Source organism: Prinia subflava, chromosome 1 (genome assembly GCF_021018805.1).
Source record: "Prinia subflava isolate CZ2003 ecotype Zambia chromosome 1, Cam_Psub_1.2, whole genome shotgun sequence".
NCBI lineage: Eukaryota > Metazoa > Chordata > Aves > Passeriformes > Cisticolidae > Prinia > Prinia subflava.
This window is the reverse complement of record NC_086247.1, coordinates 41,196,661-41,220,284: the sequence shown is the minus strand read 5'-3', so window position 1 is coordinate 41,220,284 and position 23,624 is coordinate 41,196,661. Positions and strand designations below refer to the sequence as shown.

Here is a 23,624-nt window from a genome sequence, read left to right as displayed (position 1 = left end):
GCACTTTGATTCATCCACTTTTTTATGGAGTCAAATTAAATTTTAGCCTTGTACTAGTATTTAAATTAGAACAAAACATCAATATTCAATATGTTCTTTATTCTCTGCAGATTTATATGAACCTTTGATACTCTTTCTCTTCCCTCATTCTATTATTATTGAAGGCTTAAGTGAACACATTATAATAAAAATTATGATCTGTTTAGTTACAAGACACTTTGGAGAAATGTCACACTTGCTCTCAATGTTCCACCAGGATGAAAGGTAACAAGAAGCCTATCATTAAGGGGAAAAAACCCCAAACCAAACAACATCTCTTGACTGATTTTTAGTGGCAAAAAAATGATGACAAGAATAAAGGAAATAGGAGTTTAACTGGGAATACAGGCAAGTCATTTGGGAGTTTGCAGAGAGGTAACACATGGAAGAAGAAAGGACTCATTATAAGTTGCCCTTTCATACCAAAATGCCAAGCTGCCCTTTCAGTAGCAGCTGGAGACTTCCAGCTACTGTAACCTAGTTTTTGTTGTGCAGTAAAATGTTCAATATTCCACAATTGGTTTATTTTCAGTGAGAATGTGATAAAAGTGGTGTTGAATCACAAACTGCAGTTGATAAAACAGCAACTGGGAAGTGGGAGGCTAGGCAATAATAACCTTTTTTGTATTCCTTCTCAGATATCTTAGAAAACCCACAAAAACCACAAATATAATTATTCTTATTTAAAGCAATGTTATCTTGTTTTGACATCCATTTCCTCTTACTCACTTTTAAAATATATTTTAAAAGGTGCCTACATCAGAAGTTTTGCCTTTCTTCCACAACCAGAGAATTAGAAGATATAAAGAATGAAAAGAAATTTAAATGCACTCAAAAAGCTATAAAACACCTCAGGGTATACATTATTAGCAGCCTAATGTGTTGAAAGCACTTTTTCCCTTTGGTTGTCTTGCTTCATAAAGTGCCACGGAGAGCAAGGGCATTCAAGTAGTGCACAGCTTCTATTTGCCTGCGTAACAGAATGGAGTCAGAGGGAGAGGCAGAGGTGTGGGGTAGCAGAGAGGGGTTGCAGCCATTCCAGTACAGGTTTAGGAGGTTAGAGCAAACAAGCCCAGGCAGGCAAAACTACAAATGATTGCTGAGCTGCAGAAGAAATCAGCCCCAAATACTTGGGGCTTGCCATGTCCCTACTAACAAAAGGTATTACGAAACTGTGTGACAAGTTCTGTATCTCCTAAAAATACCTGGGGTAGTTAAGTTGCAAATACCTGTGGGGGAAGGCTGAAATGTCTGAAATTATAGCTGTGTTGGTCACCTATGAGGCCACCAACATGATTGCAAGGTGTTTTCTCACCAGTTTGTTTATTTCAGAGAATGAGGTAATTACCTTCAGAACTTGTTTCAGACTGTCATTGAGGTCATGAAGTCAGGCTTGAAAAACTGAGGATGAAGCACCTTGTTTCATTCTCATTTCCCAGTGCATGATACTCTCTGACTTACTGTGCTGAAAAACTATTAATTTCCTTTGAGAATTACTGCCTTCTTGAACAGTTTATAGTGAGTGTATGAAGAGTTCTGCTTTTCTCCTTTTTTTTCCCTAATTGTTTACAAATTTTTAACAATTTTATGGGGGTTAAAAAGGCATTTGCCTAATGATGCCAATCAGGAACTGGAGTACAGTGAATTCAAGGCAATTTTTTTTACTGCATTTATGAAATCACTTGATACAGCTTTTGCCTAAATCAATAAAAACTGTATGAAACAACTTTTTGTTGTTCCAGCTCTTTCTGAAATACAGCCTGCAATCCTTTACTATATGAAATAATGTCTCAGAAGCTATTAATCACATATATTTGATCAATATTAAAATGAATATACATTTTTATATTTGATGCATGTAATAATGTAATTCTTATTCCCCAATTTTGCTTTTTTTATGAGCCAATTACCCGTTATGTTTGGGTAGTTTGTCAAGAGAGCACTTTATGTGCTATAGAGTACATACATAACAGGTTCCTAAATTCTACTTTTATATGAGACTTCCTGTGATAGGAAAGGCAGTCACTAATTTTTAGACACAGAATGAAGAAATCATAAAATACTGCAGTTAAAGAATGCCTGTCCTTCTCACCTGTGAGCTACTTAATGGTTCAGTGTCATAAAACACAACATAAAATCCAACTGGGGGATAATTTGTGTTACACTTACTTTTAGCTTTATTAGCAGAAAGGTGATGTAAGGTCAATGCAGATACACAGTTTAGCCTATCAACATGACCATTTCAATTTTATTCATAAGGCTACTTCTTAAAAGTCAGAAGGCAAACCTCATTCATATTTCTAATTGCTGATATTTTACTTCTTTTCCAGTGATGCATTGAAATCACACAAGGAGTAAAAATTTTTCTTTTAGCCCACTGTTCCCACTATACACTGGCTATTCAAAAACTGATCACTTGTTCTGAGGTAGATTAAAACATGTACAAAAAAAATCTATGTATATGTGATATATTTGCATGTTTCATTAGTTTCCTATTTGTATAGATGACAAATCTTAATAAAAAAACCAGAGTAAAATAGTATATGTCCAAATTCCAAAAATGTTTATAAGTCTGTTGGTGAACTAACACACAGGTTTATGGCTGTTTACTCCAGGGAAAAATCTGTTACCTGCCTAGGAGAAAATATTGTTTTCAATGTGTTTATTTCCTAAAGCAATTTTGTAAAGTAGTAAAAAGGATGAAAAACTTCCTGCGGTGTGTCAACACGCTGGTGCTTCTCACATAATTCAGTCAATTTAACATTGTTAAAGGAATTTCAGCAGTTCTTCTCTGATATCTGATTGCCAAGGAGCTGGACTTCTCTTTTTACAACTGCTTTCTACTTTAGCTGAACAAAGTAATATGACAGAAATGGTAGCTGTTTGTCCCTAAAAAGAAAGATCCTTTCCACCCAATCTCCCAAAAAATAAAGGGATATTAAAAAATGTCTTTAAGACTTGAAGGAAGTGAACTCATCTTCCTAACACAGGCACTTATTTCTATCCCATTAACTGTATAAAGACTGCAGATATCTCCAGAGGGTGATTCCATCTCCTTGAATTAAATAGTTACCTTTCCCTCTCCTAACAGGAAATGGCAAGAGGGTGCTTTAGTATAAAAGCCTACAGGTTGGTGGAGTCACCCTGACGTGAGAGACAGGAGCTCTCCACGCTGCTCTCAGCCTGCAGCCTGATGCCATCTGCCTCACTGCTGGCCCAAGGATCTCCGGGACAGCACAGGGCTGAGGCTGTGCCTTTCCTTCCAGAGGCTCTTCTCTGTGCTATCCATAGAGCCACGTGTAAAATTCTTGCCAATGCAGTTGACAGGCAGCAGGAGGGTTTGTCCACATTGTCTGGTGGGGTTCATCCAGCTGCAGTATTGCTTGAGAGCAGCAGATAAATACTTGTCTCCTGCAGCCTGAGTACTGTATCTCCCAAATCCTGGGTGAGTACTCTGGTATTACCTACCATGACCAAATTGGACTTTTCACTGCCTATACTACAGGGTAGATTTTATTTTTGCAGGTTTTTAACCCAGCTTAGTTCTCCAATTTTACAAACAGTGCAGTCCCACAAACAGTTGTTTTAGCACAAGTGAAAGCCTGGGTGCATAGTGTGGTTATACAAGCAGGACAAGGAGAGTCTACATAAATTTCTACAGCCAAGTTTTCCGTGAAAAAGAAAGATCATCAAAAATAGACCTCATGTAGATGTCTTAACTTAGCAGCTGGGGATTTTCTGTATTTGTGAATGTTGTACTCTGATAAACCTTCTTTACCCCTTTCCCTCTTTCTGTCTTCCTTTGTTGTTCCTAGGAGTTTTAAAAAACTAATGAGAATGTCTCTCAGGTTTTGAGATGAAATTAAAACCCATGCTTCTTGAGATTCTCTCACCTCATAGGAAGTGTTCTGCATCCTTTTGGAGTGCTGAGATTTCTTAACTTGTAGTATAATTTGTGTGAAAAAAATAGCTTTGGGGAAGTCATGTTGATGCAAACTGTTTTGGTCTGCATGAGCAATGGACTCATTCATTGCTGAATAAAGGGTGTAAATAAAAATATTTGTTGCTTTTCTTTTCCTCTTTGCTTTCCCATTCATTGTGGCTGCTGTTTTCCCTTCCTAGGTGCAGATGTACCTGGAGAAAATTATAGCCTTTTTATAGCATTATTAGTGCATAGGGAAGTTACAAGTTGGACTGGGTATTTCTAAATATGTATTTGTTTAATATTTCTGCACTGGAGTACCAGCCTACAGCAGCTGTGTAGATTTAGAACTAATGTCCATTGCTCTGCTTTACTGTTTTGTTCAGAAAGGAAAAAATGTTTCTTTTCTCTTATATGAATTATGAAAAATATAAATTGAGGGTTCCTATTCATGGAGGAGGAGGGAGGTAATCAAAATGTTGTAGAAGCAAAATGATTGAATAACCTAAATTCTCTCTAGAAGGTAAAAAAACCCATAAAGTTTAATCCTCAAAACCTTTAATAAGGTGCATTTTATTGGTAAATGTCCACAGAATTGTGAATATAATTTTAATAAGGACCATTCACAAAGAAAGGTTCTGCCAAAGAGACAAAAAGACCTGACATTCAGATACCTGTTCTATTCTTTCAGATCCCATTTAGTGTATTAATTTCACTTCTATTAGTCCCCTCCATTAAGTTTTCTGAGGTGTTGAAATGAGTTTCCTGAGATACTCCAGATATCTGCAAAGAAAGTCATGAAGTTTTTTATTACAAGAGAAGGCATGGAAAGGCAACTGCAAATATGAAACAGATCATCAATAAAACAAAACAAATGTGAAGGGCCTTTGCTTTATATTTATTAAATTAAATACAAGTGACCAATGACTACATCAATGTTTGGGCTTTCACCTTTTCATATTTTTATGTGCTGAAGATGTTACAGGGAGTGAATATATCATTTTTTACCAATTATTTTGTTTTATGCCAGGCAAAAAACCTCACAGGTGGCTTCTCAAGCTTATATTTAAATAGTATGTGCATTCCATTTGAATGTTTTTCTCATTTTGTAATTGTAGCAATATTAACTTTAAAGGGTTTTCTTTTTTTACATGATAAATAGAATGTTTCACAAGAAGAAATAGGTCCTTAGGCTGACATAACCCCTATAGAGTTGTGGAGCTAACATTCTTTTCCAGTTACTCTTTAAATAATTGATAAATCACAGTGTGTATGCATGTTTTATATCGGAATTATTTCCTTTTGCACCAGTTTAACATAAATGGATCTTTATATTGCTATATAAACATAAACTATATTTTAAAATATTGTAGCAAGGCAATCCTAAGAGGCTGTTGACAAGCTGTTTTAAACAGATTATTTTTAAAGTTATGTGCTTAACGAGATAGTCAGTTTACCTCTCCAGACTATTTAGCAATGTATTTCTGCACCTTAATTAAGCTAACTTCTCTTGCTGCAGCAGTATGGCTATTAGCTCATTCATTTACTAAACAGTAACCATAAAGAGCATTTTCATCTCAAAAAATATAATAAGCAGCAGTCAGGAAAACAGAGTATTCAATTTGAATTTGAAAAAAAAGAGAGTAGTCCCTGTTGTTCAAAGAGCAACTAAAACACTAGAATATCCAGGCTTGCAGATGGCTGTACCAGTAAATTAATTTTCCACTTACATAGCTGGATAGATTGTATGCCAAACCTAGCTTAAAGCAATTGTAGATATCTGACCTCTATTTAGTCTTCTGATCCAAACCCCACTTCTCTTTACCTTTGTAGGTTCATGGACTGAACTAAAATAAATCACATCTTATTTGGTTTATGCCTATTTTTTTAAAAACCCTAGAAACAGCCTCATGGGAGCTTCCTGCTTACTCCTGGTTGTAATACCTCTCAGTCTTTACACTGGGGTGACTTAGGAGGCAGTTTGCATCTTGACCAGCTCATCAGCAAATGATAAAGAAACCAACTTGCCTCATTCCTGGTCTGTGTAGCTTCACTGGCCATGTTGGGTTTATGTTGTCAAACTACGTCTTTGAGGCATGCTTTTTTCCCCTTTAGATTTGAATATACAACCCTTCAGTTCCAGACATGTTACTCTTTCATCTTAAAAAAGAAAATATTTTTTTTGCACATTGGCATCTTCCCAAGCATTTTGAGATTAGTAAAGTTCACATTAATAAAGGGATTATTTTCAGCAGTGCCAATCTTTTTATGAGTCGTTCATCAGCTTGTTACTAGCTCTTTGTATTCTTTGGCTCTGTCTCTGTGTTTACTCCTGTTAATTCATTAGTATTTCCTGTTGAGCTGGAGGGAGTCTACCAATACAATGTTACCAGTGCTAAATAACTTCTTTTACATTTTCACATATTTCACTTTTATAATCAAAACTCACTAGACAGCCACATTTTCTGTAAGATGCATCTACTAGTCCACTGGAAAGAAAAGGAAGTGTCATGGCTAAATGATTAACTCTTTAGTATACCAAAACAGAGGAAATGTGTAGTACAATGGAATTTGTAACTAAGAGTGGGCTTGGGAAGTATCCCTTGTCTACAGAGAACCAGCAATATGATGGGACAAGATGAGATTTCCTCAGCTGGCAAGCAGTGAGAGTGCAAATAGTTTTGACATATATCACTGACAAAAAAAGAAAAGAAAAGGGTTGGTTGGACTCCATTTTGAAAAGAAAATTATTGGCAGACAGTGACAAGAAAGAGAAAGTATTGAATGCTCTTCACGATTAGAATTTACTCAGAAGGTCAGTAGAAAGCAGATGACTGTCACCATTGATGTGTGACACAATCTTCAATAGTCAGATCATCTTAGAAACCAGAGAAGGTATTAGGTATACATTAGTGAGAAGCATTTTAAATAAATGCATTTCAAATACATCCTCATTACATTACTTACAACCCACTAGAGGTTGAGCTTCTGTTCTTAATCCATTTACTAAGTACAGGAAATTTTGAGATGAAATAAATAGCAGTAAAGTAGAAGTTACAAATTTTGTGTGGCACAGAACAACCATTGTATATGGTTTCAGAGTACAAACTCTCTTCATATAGCTTTATTTCATTACTGGGTTTTTTTTAGTTGTGACCAACTCAAAACTAAATCTTTTGCAAATTCTGTGTGTTAATATCCTCCTAATCAGTGCTAAGAACAGTTAGTACTCATAGTGAAAGAGTAATAATTATTTGATAGAATTGCTGCCTTCATACATCTTTGGGATTCTCTTCTTCTTGGACTTTGAGCTTATGCTCTCAGAACAGTCTATGCTTTATGAATAGGCATGATACTATTCAAATATTTAGTTGCTTTGTTCAGTCCTAATTTCTTAAAATAACACCATTTTGATATATATTACTATTTTAAGTGTTTCTATAATAATGTCAACTTTATGCAGTCAATTCTTTCATTGTGGTAATATATCATAATGTAACCACATACAATTTTACTTATTACACAGCATCTGTTTTTGTTACAGCTTGACATATGCATATCACTTCTAAATTATAGCTTTTATGTTCTACTGATGCCATTGTCTTCATCATTATACCTTTGCTGAATTATTTGTTTCCTGATTTTCCTTTAACTATACTGCTGGAGTAATTTTCTCAGCAAGTGTGTGTGTGCCTTTTTCTTTCAGGAAAGATAATGTCCATAATAGACAACTAGCACTTCACTAAAGTAGTGAGAGAAGATGTTGTGGGAAAAAAAGAATTTTTTTTTTTAAAGAATATTTTTTAATTGATTCCAGTAATTTATGTGTCACAAGGATAATCCTTCACTATTTTTAATGTTGAAACTTAGAGAAATGTACAGATCTTGGTATCTTGAAAATGTGGGATAGTATTATTTGCATTTATTAGCTTATGAAATTATAGAATCTTGGAATATCAGGTTGGAAGGTGAGCTCGAGGATCATCTGATCCAGTCTTTCTTGTCAAAGGCACAGTCTAGATAACATGCCCAAAACTCCATTCAGGTGAATCTTAAAAGTATCCAAAGCTGAGGTACCCACCGCTTCCGTGGGGAGGTTATTCCAATGATTGATTGTTCTCATTGTCAAAGATTTTCCTCTTGTGTTTAATCGGAATCTCCATGGGAGTATCTTGTACTCATTGCCTCTGTGTTCTCCCTGTGACTTCCTTGTAAAAAGGGAATCTCCATCTTCTTTGTTGTCACGTTTTAAATACTGGAACACACTGTAAAGGCCTCCCCTAACCCCTCTATTTTCAAGGCTGAACAATCCCAGTTCTTTTAGCCTTTCCTTATATGGCAGGCTTTCCAGTCCTTTGATTGTCTTTGTGGCACTTCTATGGACCCTCTCTAAATCATGTTTGAACTACAAGAAATACTGATAGTGCAAAAATCTATACTTTTGACTAAACGATCTCCTTTACTGCTGAAATGCAATTAGACAGGGAGTTGCTGTTCTGAAATCTGTCCAAAATGCTCACTAAAGAAAAAGTCATCTATAAATTTGCTTGTAACATCCTTAGTGCCTGTCTTAGCCATTGTTAATGCAAATAAATTGGAAGTTTATGAGAGGCTGGAGAAAATCCTGTTGATTTTAACTCTCATACCTCTTCCTATTTAAGGATTACAAGATCATATCCAAAGCAAGAAAAATATGCCATCTATTACTAGTGTTAGTTTAACAATATTGTTAAAATTTAAATGGTCCTTTAACACACTTCTCAAAGAAGAAGAAGGAAAAAAAAAGAAATCTGAGCTTGAAAATTAATTTGTTTGTGCAGCAAAACTCTTACCCCACTCTTTTTTCTTTTCTTCTTTTCTTACCTTGACATCTTCTACCCCTTGGCCTACCTTTCATCCATGGTCCCACTAACACACACAGCTCTTTACAGTTGTAATTGACCATATTGATCAGTATTTGCACATTCCTTTTCAGAAATACCAGAAGATACTTGAGAAAACCCGTATTTGCAGAGATTTTTGCATATTGTTTTATAATGAATTCTTATGAGGTGCAATTGGAGATCAGTAGTGACACCTGTATTCCCTGGAAGGGAATGAAATTCAAGATTTTTTAAGCTAATGGCTCAGCAGCTTGTTAAGAGAAGGAAGCTTAAGCAGAGACCAATCTTTCCTATTTATGGCAATCTGGAAGCTCTACTGTAAAAGAATTTCTCATTAAAAGTCATCTCAGGGTATAACTTAATACAGTGCTAGTCTGCTAATCACAGATTAATCTGTGATTAATCTGAATACAGAGTAAGGTGAGGCCTGTTCTGTATCAGGAGGAGGGGCAGGGTGTATTTTGTGAAATATGAAGACATGACTTTTAAATATACAAGCACTACAAAGTAATTTTGTAGTGTTTCAAGTGAAATTTAAAATGATCAGTTATACAGATGAATGGTGAGCTTCCAGCAGAAACAGGTACTGTAAAACTCAGGGGTTTATACTGATCTTACAGTGACATATGATATTTCTTTTTCTTTTGTAATATAAAATTTAGCAATTGTGTTAATATCAAGTTTATTGTTAGGTGAACCTAATCCTCAACAGCTATTTCATATTATGAAAAGCAAATTATCTAAGTAATGAAATAACAAGTGACTTCTTCAGCTTACAAGCAGTTTATCTGGTGCTGTCAGCCAAATTGTCTCATAAATATTGCTGTTATTCCTGAGAGCTTCAAGAGAATATTGTAATTCTTTTAGACAGAAGAAGGGAAATGTGACATAATAAAAGAAAGACAAGGCGTTTCTATAATTTTATTTTTAATCCACTCAAACTAAAGTAAATGAATGGGTTGATTATGGAGTGGTGGAAGATATAATACCTGTAAAGACTACAGAAAACCTCTTTAGATTTGTTGCCTCAGGTAAAGGTATTTGTCTGTGCTACTGGCAACTGGCCAATTTAATGAGTTTTGACAGCAGGAATTCATTTAGACTGGTATGCTGTGGTGTAAGTAATAAACATATTTTAGAAATCACTGGCTACATTTCTATTAGGTTCTGTCAAGACAGTTAATTGTCTCTTGTTTTATAGAATTGTTTATGATGTGGTGGTATACAATTCCTCATTTCTTCTGTTATTTTACTTCCCTTTTTGTTGTATTAAATGCTGGACTGTGAACTGCAAATGTTATTATCTGTACAAAATTGAGGAATCCCAAAACAATGCAAACTTGGCAAACTGTGAACTCTTCATGAGCAAGGTCAGTAGACTGCCTATAGACTGAGGGCAGGGGAACAAAACAGATTTAGTTTCAGTCTTCAACAAACTGCTTTATTCTGTTTCAGTCAGAATGAAATGACCAGATTGGAAAGAAGGACCTGAAAGGAAAGGAGCCATTTGACTCAGTAAAAAGTGGCTCAAAAGCTGTGGATAGGACTTTTAGGGGGAAGGAATACAAGGAGAGTAATGAGCTTCAGCAAACAAACAGAGCAAACCTCTGATGAAAATATAAGTTGTGTTGTGATGTATTTTTCTTCCAATACTTGCTAACAGTTCAAGTGGAAACTTTAGGTGGGAACCAAAACTATAGATGTCTAAATCAAAATTTTAAACTGAATTTGTAGGTGTTATGATGTTCAGTTCCCTTCCCAAAGAAGGCTAAGGAGGGAGGAAGATGCCTCAGCTGTTAACGTATGTGCTGGTTAAATCTCTTAAGTGGTAGGCAGAGAAATGGCAAAGGAAAGCTGACAGAGAGAGTGAAATTTGGAATGGGGGTGTGGAGAAGGTGATTGGTAACAAGCCAGGAAGATCTACAATAGCACCTACTGTGAGTGAGGAAAACCTAGCTAACAAGACATTTCAACTCACAGATTTTCTTCATAAGGAAATGATCCCTTCTCAGGCAGTGATGCATTAAATGCTGCCCACAGGAGCTGAAGTTTCAAGCCTAATGACAGAGTGGATTAAAAATAAAATGGAAGCCTGGCAGGCTGGAAAAGCTGTGAGATCAAGGAGCATTCTTCCCATGAGGAACAGATATATTGGTTGGTCACGAGTGACTCACTCCAGTGTGTGATGAAAACTTTGGTCTAATGTCTGGACCTAATATTGTGGGAAGTCTTCTGTCTACCAGGAGCTTAAATCTGAGGGATATTGCCAAAGCCTTATAGTCAAATGATAATTAGCTGAGATTGCTCATTCATGCAGGCATGACTGATTTCAGTGTCACTCTAAGCAGATAAAAAGTGACTGCAAGACTCTTGGAGGAAGGCTGAGGGGATCAGAGCTGTTGTAATGAATGTTGTAATGACCAGTTCTCCTGGTCATTCAGGAAAGATGTGTGTCATTCAGTGCTCACATGCAAAAGTAGCCTACCAAAGTAGGCTCTGACTTCTTCAACAATAGCATGGACTTGCAAGAAAATACAGGGTGAAATGGAACTGGCTTTGCCTGAAGAAACTAATAATGTTTCAACTTAAGAAAAACTACACAAAGGGCAAGCAGTTTCTTCTTTGTTTCTGTGATGGATTACATGAGAAGCAATGGGATTAAACTGCAACTGGAAGGAGACTGGTTCAATATAAAGAGAACTTCCAATGCTGAGTAGAGGTGTATTTGCTAATGGATTGACTTATGAGGCATTAAGAGACTCGTCATGGCAGAACTATACAAATGGGTTCGACAAGCAGCTTTAATCAGTTGAGTGGCTTTCCAGCCATATGTTGCTGTTCTTTTGTATTATCACAGAATGAACAAATTCATATCAGTGCTTGCAACTTCCATTCAGAGATACTAGCATAAGCTGTGGATATTATTAAAATTTTTCCCCTGCTCCTTTTTAATTCTATAAAAAATTCTGAAAGTAAATACTATATAGTGGGTATTATATTGTCTAAATGCTAAGTTGTAATGAAATGGTAAGTGAAAAGTAAAATTGAAGTTGGACTTATTTAATTTCCTTGAAAAATCAAGAGGTAGTGAAATCTGGTATTTTTAACCAGGAGAGTCATACAGATCAACTTTTAATAGTTTAATTTAACAGTTTAAGTCTGGTGGAAAAATGACATGACTTCCTTACTCTGCAGTAATAAGCAACACCAGCTTTTTTTACTCTTACTGTGATTGATACTGCAGTGATCATACTCCAATGAGCAACTGCTGTTATGATATAAGCCACAATTATCCAGTTGCATTTCATTATCTGAAGTAATGATTCTGGTGTCTCCTCCTGGGTCAGGTTTTTTCATATATTTTCAATTCTTATTGTTCACAGTCCTTCTAATACATCTTCAGTACAGAGACATATGTTTCTTACTTTCAGATGGGACCGTAATATCTTCTTCAGGCACTGGATTTAATTTGTTTTCAGTGTCTCTAATAGTACGAATGTTGCTGTTGATACTTTATTTATGGAGATTCACTGTTATAAAACTGTGTTTGTAACACATGTGTCTTCTTTAAAGTGGCACAATAGCAATACTGTCATTAAGGTAACATCCACTTTTAGGAATGGCTGTTAAATATTGCAGGATTAAGTGACACCATTCCTCTGTCAAGCAAAAAAAGCACAACATGTTTTAAAAAAGAAAATTTTAATTTGGGTAAAATTAATTGCACTCCTATTATTGGAACATCACAAATTTGAAGCGTAGGTTTTGTGCTTTTGTCCTTAGGGCCCACTACACTTCTGTGTAATAGGCAGAAATCTGGTATTTCTTTCTGACATCCATTCATTGCTTCTGTGCTTGTAGTCTTCAATGTCTCACTGAATCACTTTGAGTGAAAAAGGAAAGGTTTGATAATATGCATTTGTGATCACATTTCAGATGGTCATTTGTGCTTTGATACTGCTTTTATGTGTTGTAGGTTAATAATCTCTCAATATACAAATATTTTCTTTCAAAAGTTCAACGCTTCTCTTAGGAATGATTTCTATTCATCTGCTTCTGTTTTTGGAGGTGCACTCCTGACTTTTACTAGCCATATTTTGTTGTCCCCAAAAGTATTTATCAAATACCTGCATTTATTGGAACTCACCAAAACATGGAATCTCTCTGCTTATTTTGTACAGCTGGCTAATACAAAGGCAGTCGGTAGAATTTAAAAGGAACCTTTTAGAGTTCTGCTTTCCAGATGAGACCTCAAGACTATCTCAGGCCTCTCTTCCTCTACTTTTATATGGGTTTAAAATTAAACATTTTAGTTTCCATATAGATTAAGATGATCCATGAGAACTGTTATACTGTACCAGAATAAAGATCCATCTAGTCCAGTGTCTGGTGATAACAAAAGAATAGCTATTTTTCCTTTTGTCTTTCCAGCCATCTGCTACTTTAGGACTTCTTCAGACAGCTGATTAAGGACTTCCTGAATGATGTCTACTGTGTCGTCATTGTCTACAAACTTACCAAATATTTGATCTCTTTGTATAAATTTTTGGCTCCCAAGAGAGATTTTGTAACATTGATTATATAAGCTGAAACATATCATCTTGTTTCTCACTTTTGTTCTTGTCTAGGAACCACAGTGAGGATGACTCAGCCTGCAGGTATCTGTAGGAACAGCCTGGAAAGCAGAGGTCGTCCTTTTGCTTATACATTATTCAGTGTTGAATCAAACCTCTCTGTGTAGCTGTTCATATATTCTGAAATTTTTCCCTTTCTTCCTTCAAGGAAGTGGATGCTGAGTTCCTTCAGGCTGAGTGTGTTTGCAATCTAGTGTGTCTAATCTTGGGAAAAATCCAACTAGGACATGAAAATGCTAGAAATTATGGAAGTAATCCCAATCTTTTTATCCTTTGAACCATTCAGCTGATAAAATGTGATAACACAACAGAGAGTGGTGCCATCACTGGTAGGTCAAGAAGCAGATGTGAATTTAATAATTCCTATGCTCCCATATTTTCCAGAACAGATTGACTGATTATTTTGCATAACTTAGCTTATATGGATTTTTAGTGTGAACTTTAAAATCTACTGCAGCTTGTAAAACTAGCATCAAGAATTGCTATATTAATTCCATAGGCAATTATACAATGCAATGCATTCATCAATATATGATGTATTTTGATGTTGCATGTTTCTTTTCAATGTTCTCTGATTCTTTCAATGCTTATATACTCTTGGACAACAAAATTTCACAATCTTACCACAATTTACCACAATTTACCTATCCCATTGAGTAAACAAAAGCCAAGCAAGGGCAGAAAGTAAGACTAGCCAACTAGTTATTTCAAGTGTTATATACTCTTTCTTATTCATTAACCTAAGATTATCACACCATGGACTCACATTTCTTCCAACTTTTAATGATCTGGCTTCCTGTTTGGAATCACTTAACATCCCAGTGGCACAAACTGTATTGTTGCTTGTCTTCATCTCTATGCATGAGATGAAGAACTATGTGAATTTACATGAATTTACATTCTTCTCAAGCTATTCTGTTTTAATTACCTATTAATGAATGTGAGTCTGCAGTTGTGTAATGCAAACAATTGATAGAGAAGGTTACAGAGTCTAGATTATTTGGGGAAATCCATATAAATGGCTAACATAAGTTAAAATGGTAAAAGATTCTTTTTAGATTGGAAAATTGCTGTGACCTGCAAAGTTACATGGTATCTACAGACTGCAAGAAAATGAGAGATCAAATCATGTGCAAAAGTGTGGGAGTATCTTCTTTACTGCCTAAGTCAGCAAAATGCTGAGAAGGCACTGGTGCCCACTTGTTTCATATGTTGCCCTTCAGTCTTGTTTGTTCCACTAGATACTCCAAGGGAATGGTCTCTGCCAACTCGCCTAACAACTAACACCTACTCTGTTACTTTTTCTTGTAGAGGACCAGATGTATTACCTGAATCTTAATTGTCTATTAATCGTCTTTCCCATTATCCCTTTAGAACTTTGAGTCTAATTTACAGTATAGTTTATTATGATACAGGATCCTAGAAAATGCGGTACACATAGAGTTTTCAAACATATGATTGAATGTGAAACATATGATTCTATTTAAATTTTTAAGGACTAGAGAAACCTGGAATCTCTCGCTCTTACTACTCTTAAGAGTCCTTGGTGCTCATTGAAAGACACAATTCTCATCATCTCATGAGGATCTTGTGATTAAACTGGAAAAGCAAATTTCATTAATATAAATAGGAAAGAAAGGAAAAAAAACCCCTAATAAATAGTAGTTAAATAATTACACTTTAAAATCCTCATATGGAAATTAAAAATACTTACTGCTGTGCTATTTGCCCCAAGAAGGTCTGAAACAGTATCTCTCAGAGGAGTGAACATTTCAGTTCCACTTTAACTGAAAGTGAAAACTTAAAACCCAGCTTTTATGAGCTTGATCAACTGTATTTCAGCAGAGAGCATCAATTCATGCAAAAATATAATAGCATGGAACAGTATTCTTCTGCATTACTGCTTTTCTCTCACATAGACTTTTAAATAATACAATTTAAGAAGCCCCAAACATTTCCAATTGTGCAGACCTGAAGCCAAGACCTGCTCATTTGTGTACCTGCTGAGAAGTGCTGTGTTCCGTGTTCTTGTTTGTCTCCTCTGCAGAGCAGGCACAGCCATCACTGTGAAAATATCCATCTGTGGTTGCAACATCTAGTGCACAAAAATGACTGAATTTGGCCATGGGACATTTTTCATTATGTTCCACTTCATATCATCTCCCGGCCCAGTACTCTTCATGTCTGTGATGTCCAAACATATTGTGAGGTGAATTTTTGGGACATATCTAGTGAAACGTATTTGTACCATTAACAATCACTTGTGCTTTGAACCAATCTTCTTTGATAGCTTTCCCCAAAATATATTTTTCCTATCTCTGAAAGCTTTTAAAGCCAGAGCTCTGGATGGAGCTCTGAACAACCTGGTCCAGTGAAAGGTGTCCCTGAGCATGGCAGGGGGTTGGGACTAGATGATCTTTAATTTTCCTTTCAATCTAAACCATTTATGTTTCTGTGATACCATTATTGGTCTTGTGTTATCACCACTTACCTATTTGCTTGTCAGATGCAAGATACTGCAGAGACCTTCTTTTTGACTCCTTCCTCCTCCTTCCACCTTGAATTGATCATCAGTTCACAAAGTACTTTCTCTCTGGTGTTCATAGATTTTTTTTCCTAATTTGCATTTATGGAAATTGAATCAGAATAGAATATCATCTCTCAGCACCTGCTTTTTGTTCTTGAAGTAGAAGCAGGTAGTTCTTGCTATCTTCAAATCAGCCTACATTGTCTTCAGACAAGGGTTTGTTTTCTAGCTTCTGCTTCTGTCTCCTTTTGTTCATTTCTGATTATTAATTGCTCTGTATAAACACATCTTCTTAAAGAATTTTCTCAGAACACCTCTTTTTTCTTAGTGTAGTATCTGCTGGTGTGTTTTATTTAGAAATTTTACATTAATGTATATTTGCAGTGTATTGTACTGGTGTCCTCTGATGAAAAAAATTTTTTTAGTTGCATCAGTTACATAGTGCTCTGATTGTGCTTAATAACACATAGTATTACAATGAGTTCAGTAAAGTTTTAGAAGACTGAAGCAACATTTCTTTTTTAGATAACCAGTAAAGTAACAGAAGATTTTTTTTTCTCTTTTCATTTCTGGAAAATGTTTGCTTTTAGGTTTTTGTTACCAAATATTTTAGATCTGGAAATTAAGTTTTCCTCAATGTACATTGTAACATGCTGGGAAGAACATACGCATGCTGTCTAATTGTAGAACTTTTTTATCTGTAATGTTCAATATTTATACACATGAATAATAAACATTTAGCTGTTCCTAAAACTAATCATACTTAATTTTTAGTTTCAGGTAGACTTGAACAACTATAATGTAGTTTTCAAGTTTCTGTAAAAGAATTAAAAATAATGCATTTCAAGAACTCACCACATTACCTGAAAGATAAACATAGTTGTTTTAATTAATCAAAATGACAGCAGTTAAAACAACCATATAATTTAGGTGCTTAGACTGTACTTTTGAAAATGAGCTGGAATTTTTTTAATAAGAAAATGATGTTTCAACTATGTATTTACATTTCAGAAGAACACAGTACACAATGCACCTAATGTACTTTGTATCTGATTAAAAAAATGTAATCTCTGTGTTTGAAGTAAACAAAAACAGTCCTAAATTATTTAATATGTAACTGTAACTTGCCACTAGGTAGATATATTCAGTATTTTGTTTAGAAAAGTAAAAATTCTTTCTATTAACATTGCTTTTTCAGAACTTCAGATGTTCAGGCTGTGAGCTGTAGTCTTTGCTTACATGAAAATACATGGTTTTGACAAGGACTTTTAACAGTTTCTGCTAACACAAACAAGGATTTTTCATACTGGAGTAATTAATGTTTGATTTAGGAATAAATCCCAGAAATCTTCACAATATTTTTCATGTCAAAAAATGTGGGGTTTATGTGCTTTTTATTTAAAAAAAATCACATAAGATAGTTAGTATCTTGTATGTAATAGTTTTATACTATTTATTTGTCCATTGAATGTCCTTGCTCCTCTAATGCTTCTCCCTAACTCACACTGAAGAGAGGAGGAAGCTGAGGCTGGTGCACATGCAAGAAGGAAGGTTAGAAATGTTCTTCCAACACTTTTGATGCAGGATACGTTTGAAAACCAACTGAAATTTCTTGCCATCATATTCTTGACGGTGGGAGTTATCCTTTGATAGCAGAACTGTGGGATGTCAGTGACAGACTTGCTCAGTATTTGCATGAGGAATTCAAAGAGCTTGCCACTGCAGCCTGGTTCTGGAGTCTGCAAAGCACATTGCTACTCACATCTCTGCATGTAGTTGTTTAGGGACAATATCCTCAGCATTGGAGGAAATTCAGTGGTGATTCTTCTTTTCTTCTAAAAATGTGGTGCGGGTTGGTTGAAGCAGTTTAATGTTGCACTGTGGTTCCAGGGCTTTCCGGATCATTCAGATACATTCTGTATAGATACCTAATTGAAAATGTCTTTAATTTAATATGTTTTTATTCTAGGTTTTAGGTGTCTGTCATGAATGCACATTTTAGATTTACTAGGTTTTCAAAAGCTTTCAGAAGTTATGTTTAAAAGCCAACATTTTTCTTCTAGTAACAGTAGGAATGGGTATGTTCTACACATAATTCTTTTTGTTTGGGGTGTATTCTTTTATGTATGTTTCTGTGTCAGAAACCTGGCAATGTTTGTTCAGATGGAGTCCATGTACTAAAGGGCTGCACAGAACCTCATCATGGATTAGATGTCTCAGACTGGTTTTCTCTTTATTTTTCACCTAGGGATATTGTTGAATGTTTTAAGAAAAAATTACTTGAACAATTATCAGAACTGATTTTGCATACTTGATTTTGCACCCAGGATAAAAGGGTAGAGTAAAGGATGTTTCAAAAGCTGTTCCAGCCCAAATCTTCATCATTCCTTAAAGAAAGGAACTTGCTTAGAGTTTGATGACTTTGGTGGTGGGCAGTAAGTTGCTCTGAAATAATTTTATTTAGAGTTAAATATTTTAGTTTATTTTATATTTTCTAATAAGAAAAAAAAATAAAGACATATAGTGATTCAGAATTTAGAAAAAAATCTGCATGTATGCTCCTCTCCTGGATTTTAAACAGCAGAATGAACCACGAAGTGACCACAGAAATATCCCACTGTTCAAATGAGCTTGCCAAAGGTTTCAGTTCCTTTAGTGTAGATTTTGTTTTCTTTTTTGCAAGCATAATTTTGAAGGGAGAATCTAATATATGTATCTAAAATGCAGCTTTTTTGTTGTTGTTGTTTTTGTTTTTCCTTTATTGACTGGATATTAATGTATTTCTTTATTCATTTTTATAGATTAAAAAAATCAACAGGAATTTTCCCGTAAACCAGCAGGTAAGAAAAATAAACATTTCAGTTCTTTTTTTAATTTATAATTCTAATTCTTCCTTAAACCATCTTTAATTGTGTGGTAGCTGTTCATTATTCTACCTGAAGAATTCTCAGTAGATTTTCTTTAGAGAATACCTTGGTGTTTTTACTTTCTCAGCGCAGAGGGAATTGGAGTGTTTCATCAAAAGTAAGAACATACCTAATCTTTTCAAATTAACCTATTTGATGCAGGTATTTATACTTTTCTTCAGATTGTGTCTTACCAATTTTACTATAAAAGGGGAAATTTATCATTATCCTTTACAGAATTAGCCAGAGTAAATCAATGTTCCAAAATTCTAAAAATGTATGGTTATTGATGTTTGGAGGTTTTTTTGCCAATTGACAAATGAAGGCATAAAAATTAATATTTGAACAACCATGTAAATAAAGTATGAATAAAAATTACCAGGGTAAAATTCAGTACACTGTACAGATAATTAAGTATGTATATGTTGTGTATGACAGCTATTAATTATATAATGACAATTTCCTTTTAAGAAATGTGTTAAGGGGAAACAGAGCAACCTGATTCATCAGAAGGAAAAAACTGCTTCCTTGTAGAAGGAGAGAAATATTTATAGGACTGAGCTGTAAACTTGCCTTCAAGAGGACAGATTTGAAGAAGAAAAGTGCTTTCACCTCCCTTACACCAAATCTTCAGTTAGCCAACATATTTCTCAGTTCCTTTTCTCTAGTCCAACTTTATTTATAATGGATTGTGCTGAGTGTAACTCACAAAGGAAGGAGATACATCTTTTTTTGTTTTCTGTTTACTTCATGAGAAGATCTACAAATGTAAAAAATTAATGAAAATAATATAATACTACTAATATTATCAATAATAATGACTATGTGGGTGGGTATAAATGAAGCTACAGTAAATGTAGTTAACATTTGCATTTGGGAATTTTCACAATAGTTTATATAACATTAGATGCAGAGAGTGCAAAGATATGCTCCTATCTCAAAAGAAGGAGGAAGATATTGCCTAGTGAACAAAAAGCAGTTAACTGGCTCCACTTTCACTGTTTTAATTCATTCTAAACTTACCTCTTTGCTTTTATTACTGTAAAAAATAATAAAAAAATATAAACAGTTACAATGCTCACCACTCTAACATATAATTAAGGGATTTCTGCTGTTTTGGAACCCTTGGCACATGAGGTCAACAAGGCATTTTATTCTTCATTAGAACTGCTGTGGAAAGCAAAAATATCCTTCCTGGCTTGAATAGCTTTTTGGCCATGCTTTCTGTTAGGGCAGCCTGCAATTATAATTCATTCATCTCTCATCAGCACCAATCATTATACTCCAAAGGAATTACTATGGAGCACTGCAAGAAACTCAGTCAAAAGGTCAAACTGGAAAGAGAGGCTGATTTGATGGGCAGTGAGACTGGTAAAGTCTTGTTGCCTGACAAATACTGAAGAGGAAAAAGGTTTACTTGTCTGTGAATGTCTGAAATTTTAGGGAACATTGAATTCAAAACCAGATTTCCTTTTGGGCTTCCATTATGTAGAGAGGGTTGCAGGTTTTTATCGTAAAAGAAGTTGGGAAAAATCACCTAATTTAGGTGAAATAGTTTAATATTTTTGAGTAGAGTCAGAAAAGGCTACACAGGTGTAAGGGTAATTTCTGTCTTCATGTGCAGCAAATATTAACTTGGTATGCAGGAAAGAAACAGGACTTTTTACTTGTTATATCAACACATCATTTATCGAAAAATTAAAATACCGTCTCGAATACTCTTGTCACCTGGATTTTTTAAAATAAAATAATTTTTGCCTAAGTGATTGAACTGCTAGTTTTAACTCCGTTCTGCAAGCACATCATGAACTTGAAATCTGTCTTTATCCTATTATGCTTTTTAAAAAAGGTGTGCATATTTAATTTTACTTAACAAATACCCAAGGGTTTTTTTTTTAATGAGCATTAGTGGGGTAATTGAAGGTTATTATCACTTAGAATTTTTTATACACATATATGTGGATTTTAATATGTTAAGTAAAGAGGGAAGGCAGTTTTCAAATTAGAGTCAAGGAACCAGCCCTTAGGATTCCTTCATAAAAAGATTCTTGACATGGAGAAGATAATAGGAGCACAGACAGATCCATCAGCACTACAATGAGGAAACAAATGTACCTGCATAGAAGTGTAAGATGCTGCAACTCCAATAGTGTTATCCAAACATATCAATGTTGCAGCAAGTCAAAAAGATAAAAGAAAAAGTAATTAGAAAAGACTTGTTGACTGCGCATAACGTGGCAGCTTTCCTTTAATGCAGTAATTGTGAAAGTAGGTTGTCTGGAAAATCTTTACAAAGATAAGATACATTAATTAGAATTTGAAGATCAAAGATGATGGGTATTGATAAGAAGCTGATAATTATTTGGACAGCATGAAGCAATAAGAAGTTCTCAGAACAGTGGTAGTACATTTAATAGTGATGGAAAGATCATGCAAAAAATGATAGGGGAGGACCCCACAGACAAAAAAATAATTTTGAAGAAGATTGTGGGACAAGAAGGAAATAAAGTTCCCCCTCTCTGAGTTGACAGTGATGAAAAGAACACTTGAAATGGTAAAAAAAATAAAAAATTAGTTGTTCTGTATTGTAACTATGCATTAGATGTAAATAGTAACACTTAAGAATATAATAGCAAGTAGTTGAGATAAAAAAATCCTTTTGGACTTCAAAATATACTGCATATTTCAAATATGCACTAAAAAAGATGCTGTTGACAATTTCTATAAATTCTGAGAAAAAATTATTAGCTCTCATAGCAGAGAGGCACAAAGAATGGAATATTTCAAGGCTTCAGCCAGAGGCTTCTCTAGTTGATCAGCCAAGATGGGAGTGGAAACATGGTGGTGTTTCCTTTTCATGGAACTCCTGACCTCTGTTGAGCTGTTACACTGATTACAGCAAATGTCAGCTCCTGGGAGAGCCATCATTAGGCAGGTGAGTTTTAAAAGCAGCATTGACTCCCTGCTAGTGCTTTCCAAATGACAGGTCAGTAAACTGTGGTGGTGTAATGAGGATAAGCTCTGCCCATTCCTTTTCAATTCCCAGTCTTTTCATTACCCACCATGAATTTGCAAATGTGCTGATCTCAGCTGAAAATCAACTTGATAGCATCTAGAGAAATGAGCATTAGTCCTTATAAAGCCTTCTGATTCTTTTCAGGGTGAGAAATCAAATGTAGCCTCCAGCTACTATAGATTTTACTACACATTATAACTTTCACTTGCTATTTGGGATTCACTGGGATTTGGCTTTTACTGGCTGCCATGCCAGGAGGATGAATTGGCAGCATCTGACTTAGGTACACAGTGGAATTTGAGGTTTAGATCTAAATCTTAATCTGGCCTGCAGTTCACCTCTTCCTGTTCCTGTGTGGACAAGTAAAATGTTCATAAATTGCAGCTGGGAAAGTCATAACATTCTGACTCCAATTTTAACTCAACAAGGCAGTGGTACAAAACAGATATCACACATGGCAAATTCGGGGAGTTGATTTTTCATTTCATTGATTATGGCTATGTTCACATACATGTTCAAAAATATCATAAATAGACATTTGCTTCTCTACTACATAGGCAACAGTCAAATCTCAAGGTTTCACATGAAACAGATAAAAATTTCGTGGCAGAGGAGTATATTTAAAACTTTGTTTTCCTATGTTGTATGTCTTATCTCTATTAGGATGAATACAAAGTCTATGACTCCACCTTTCATATGCTGAATTCACAAAAAGAAGTATTATGGGGAAGAATGCTATAATCCTTTTTGTTGAACACTATTTGTCTTCTTTCCACAGGTAGCATGAGAATTTTTGAAATGTTTGTATCTACAGAAGAGAGGAAATTTTCATTAAATAGTTTTAGTTTTTAAGGATATTGTGTCTCTCTAAAATTTTCCTGCTTTATGGGAAAAGAATCGGTAGCTGGTCTATTCAAAGTTGACGGTCAATAATGAGAGTCATGTGAGAATGAGTGTTTGATTCCATTTTAAAACAAGATCATGGTATAATTAACTTAGTGTGATGCCACACTAAGGCCAGAAATTTGGGTATCATTGTGCTTGTCAGATTCCACAGTCAAGAACCCTGTTGTTTTGCAAACATTTTACATTCTTGAAGGCCAAGAATGGGATGATAAGATACATCTGATGGCATTCACAAATATACATGGTTATTCCCATTTTCTTTTATTTCTTATATAATGTAATAAAAACAACTATACACAGCTGTACCAGATCAGCTATGTTGTATCACCTCATATTCCACTCTAGCAGGGTGTTGTCCAGTTTTATTAAAGTTCTACAGTTAGAACAATCTCATTTAAAATCAATTCTAAAAGTTTGACTCAGTGAGTTTGGTTAATAAAACCTAACTTATATGTACTATATAAAGGTGAGTACCCACAAATGTCATGATGACTGTCTTGCCTGTCAATCAAGCCAGTGTTCTTTGCTGCAGATATGTTGCATCTCTGTTGTATCTGAAAAGGTAAATTCCATTGCTCAGGTGAATTGATAGGACTGATAGGAGAACATCTGTTTTACTGATAAACACCTGTATGACAACACCTTAATTTTTTTATTACTAATGGCAGAGTAATAGGCTCCATTGCTATAGTATTGGTATTTTTAAAAGGCAGTGATTAAATAGAGAGTTCTTCTGAAATATGACACATCTCCAAAGAAATCAAGTCTGTTCTAGAAGTACATTAAGAGCA

The 23,624-nt window shown here is 35.0% G+C and overlaps 1 protein-coding gene across 9 annotated transcripts in view; it reads left to right on the top strand.

Moving 5' to 3' along the window:
* SNTG1 (syntrophin gamma 1) overlaps positions 1 to 23,624 on the top strand; it is a 321,667-nt gene that overhangs the window by 231,165 nt on the left and 66,878 nt on the right. For all 9 annotated transcript variants that reach the window (XM_063394382.1, XM_063394328.1, XM_063394391.1 and 6 more), the window contains one exon: positions 18,807 to 18,845. In XM_063394382.1, coding sequence (XP_063250452.1) covers positions 18,807 to 18,845 — 39 coding nt within the window. The remainder of the gene's footprint in view (positions 1 to 18,806; positions 18,846 to 23,624) is intronic.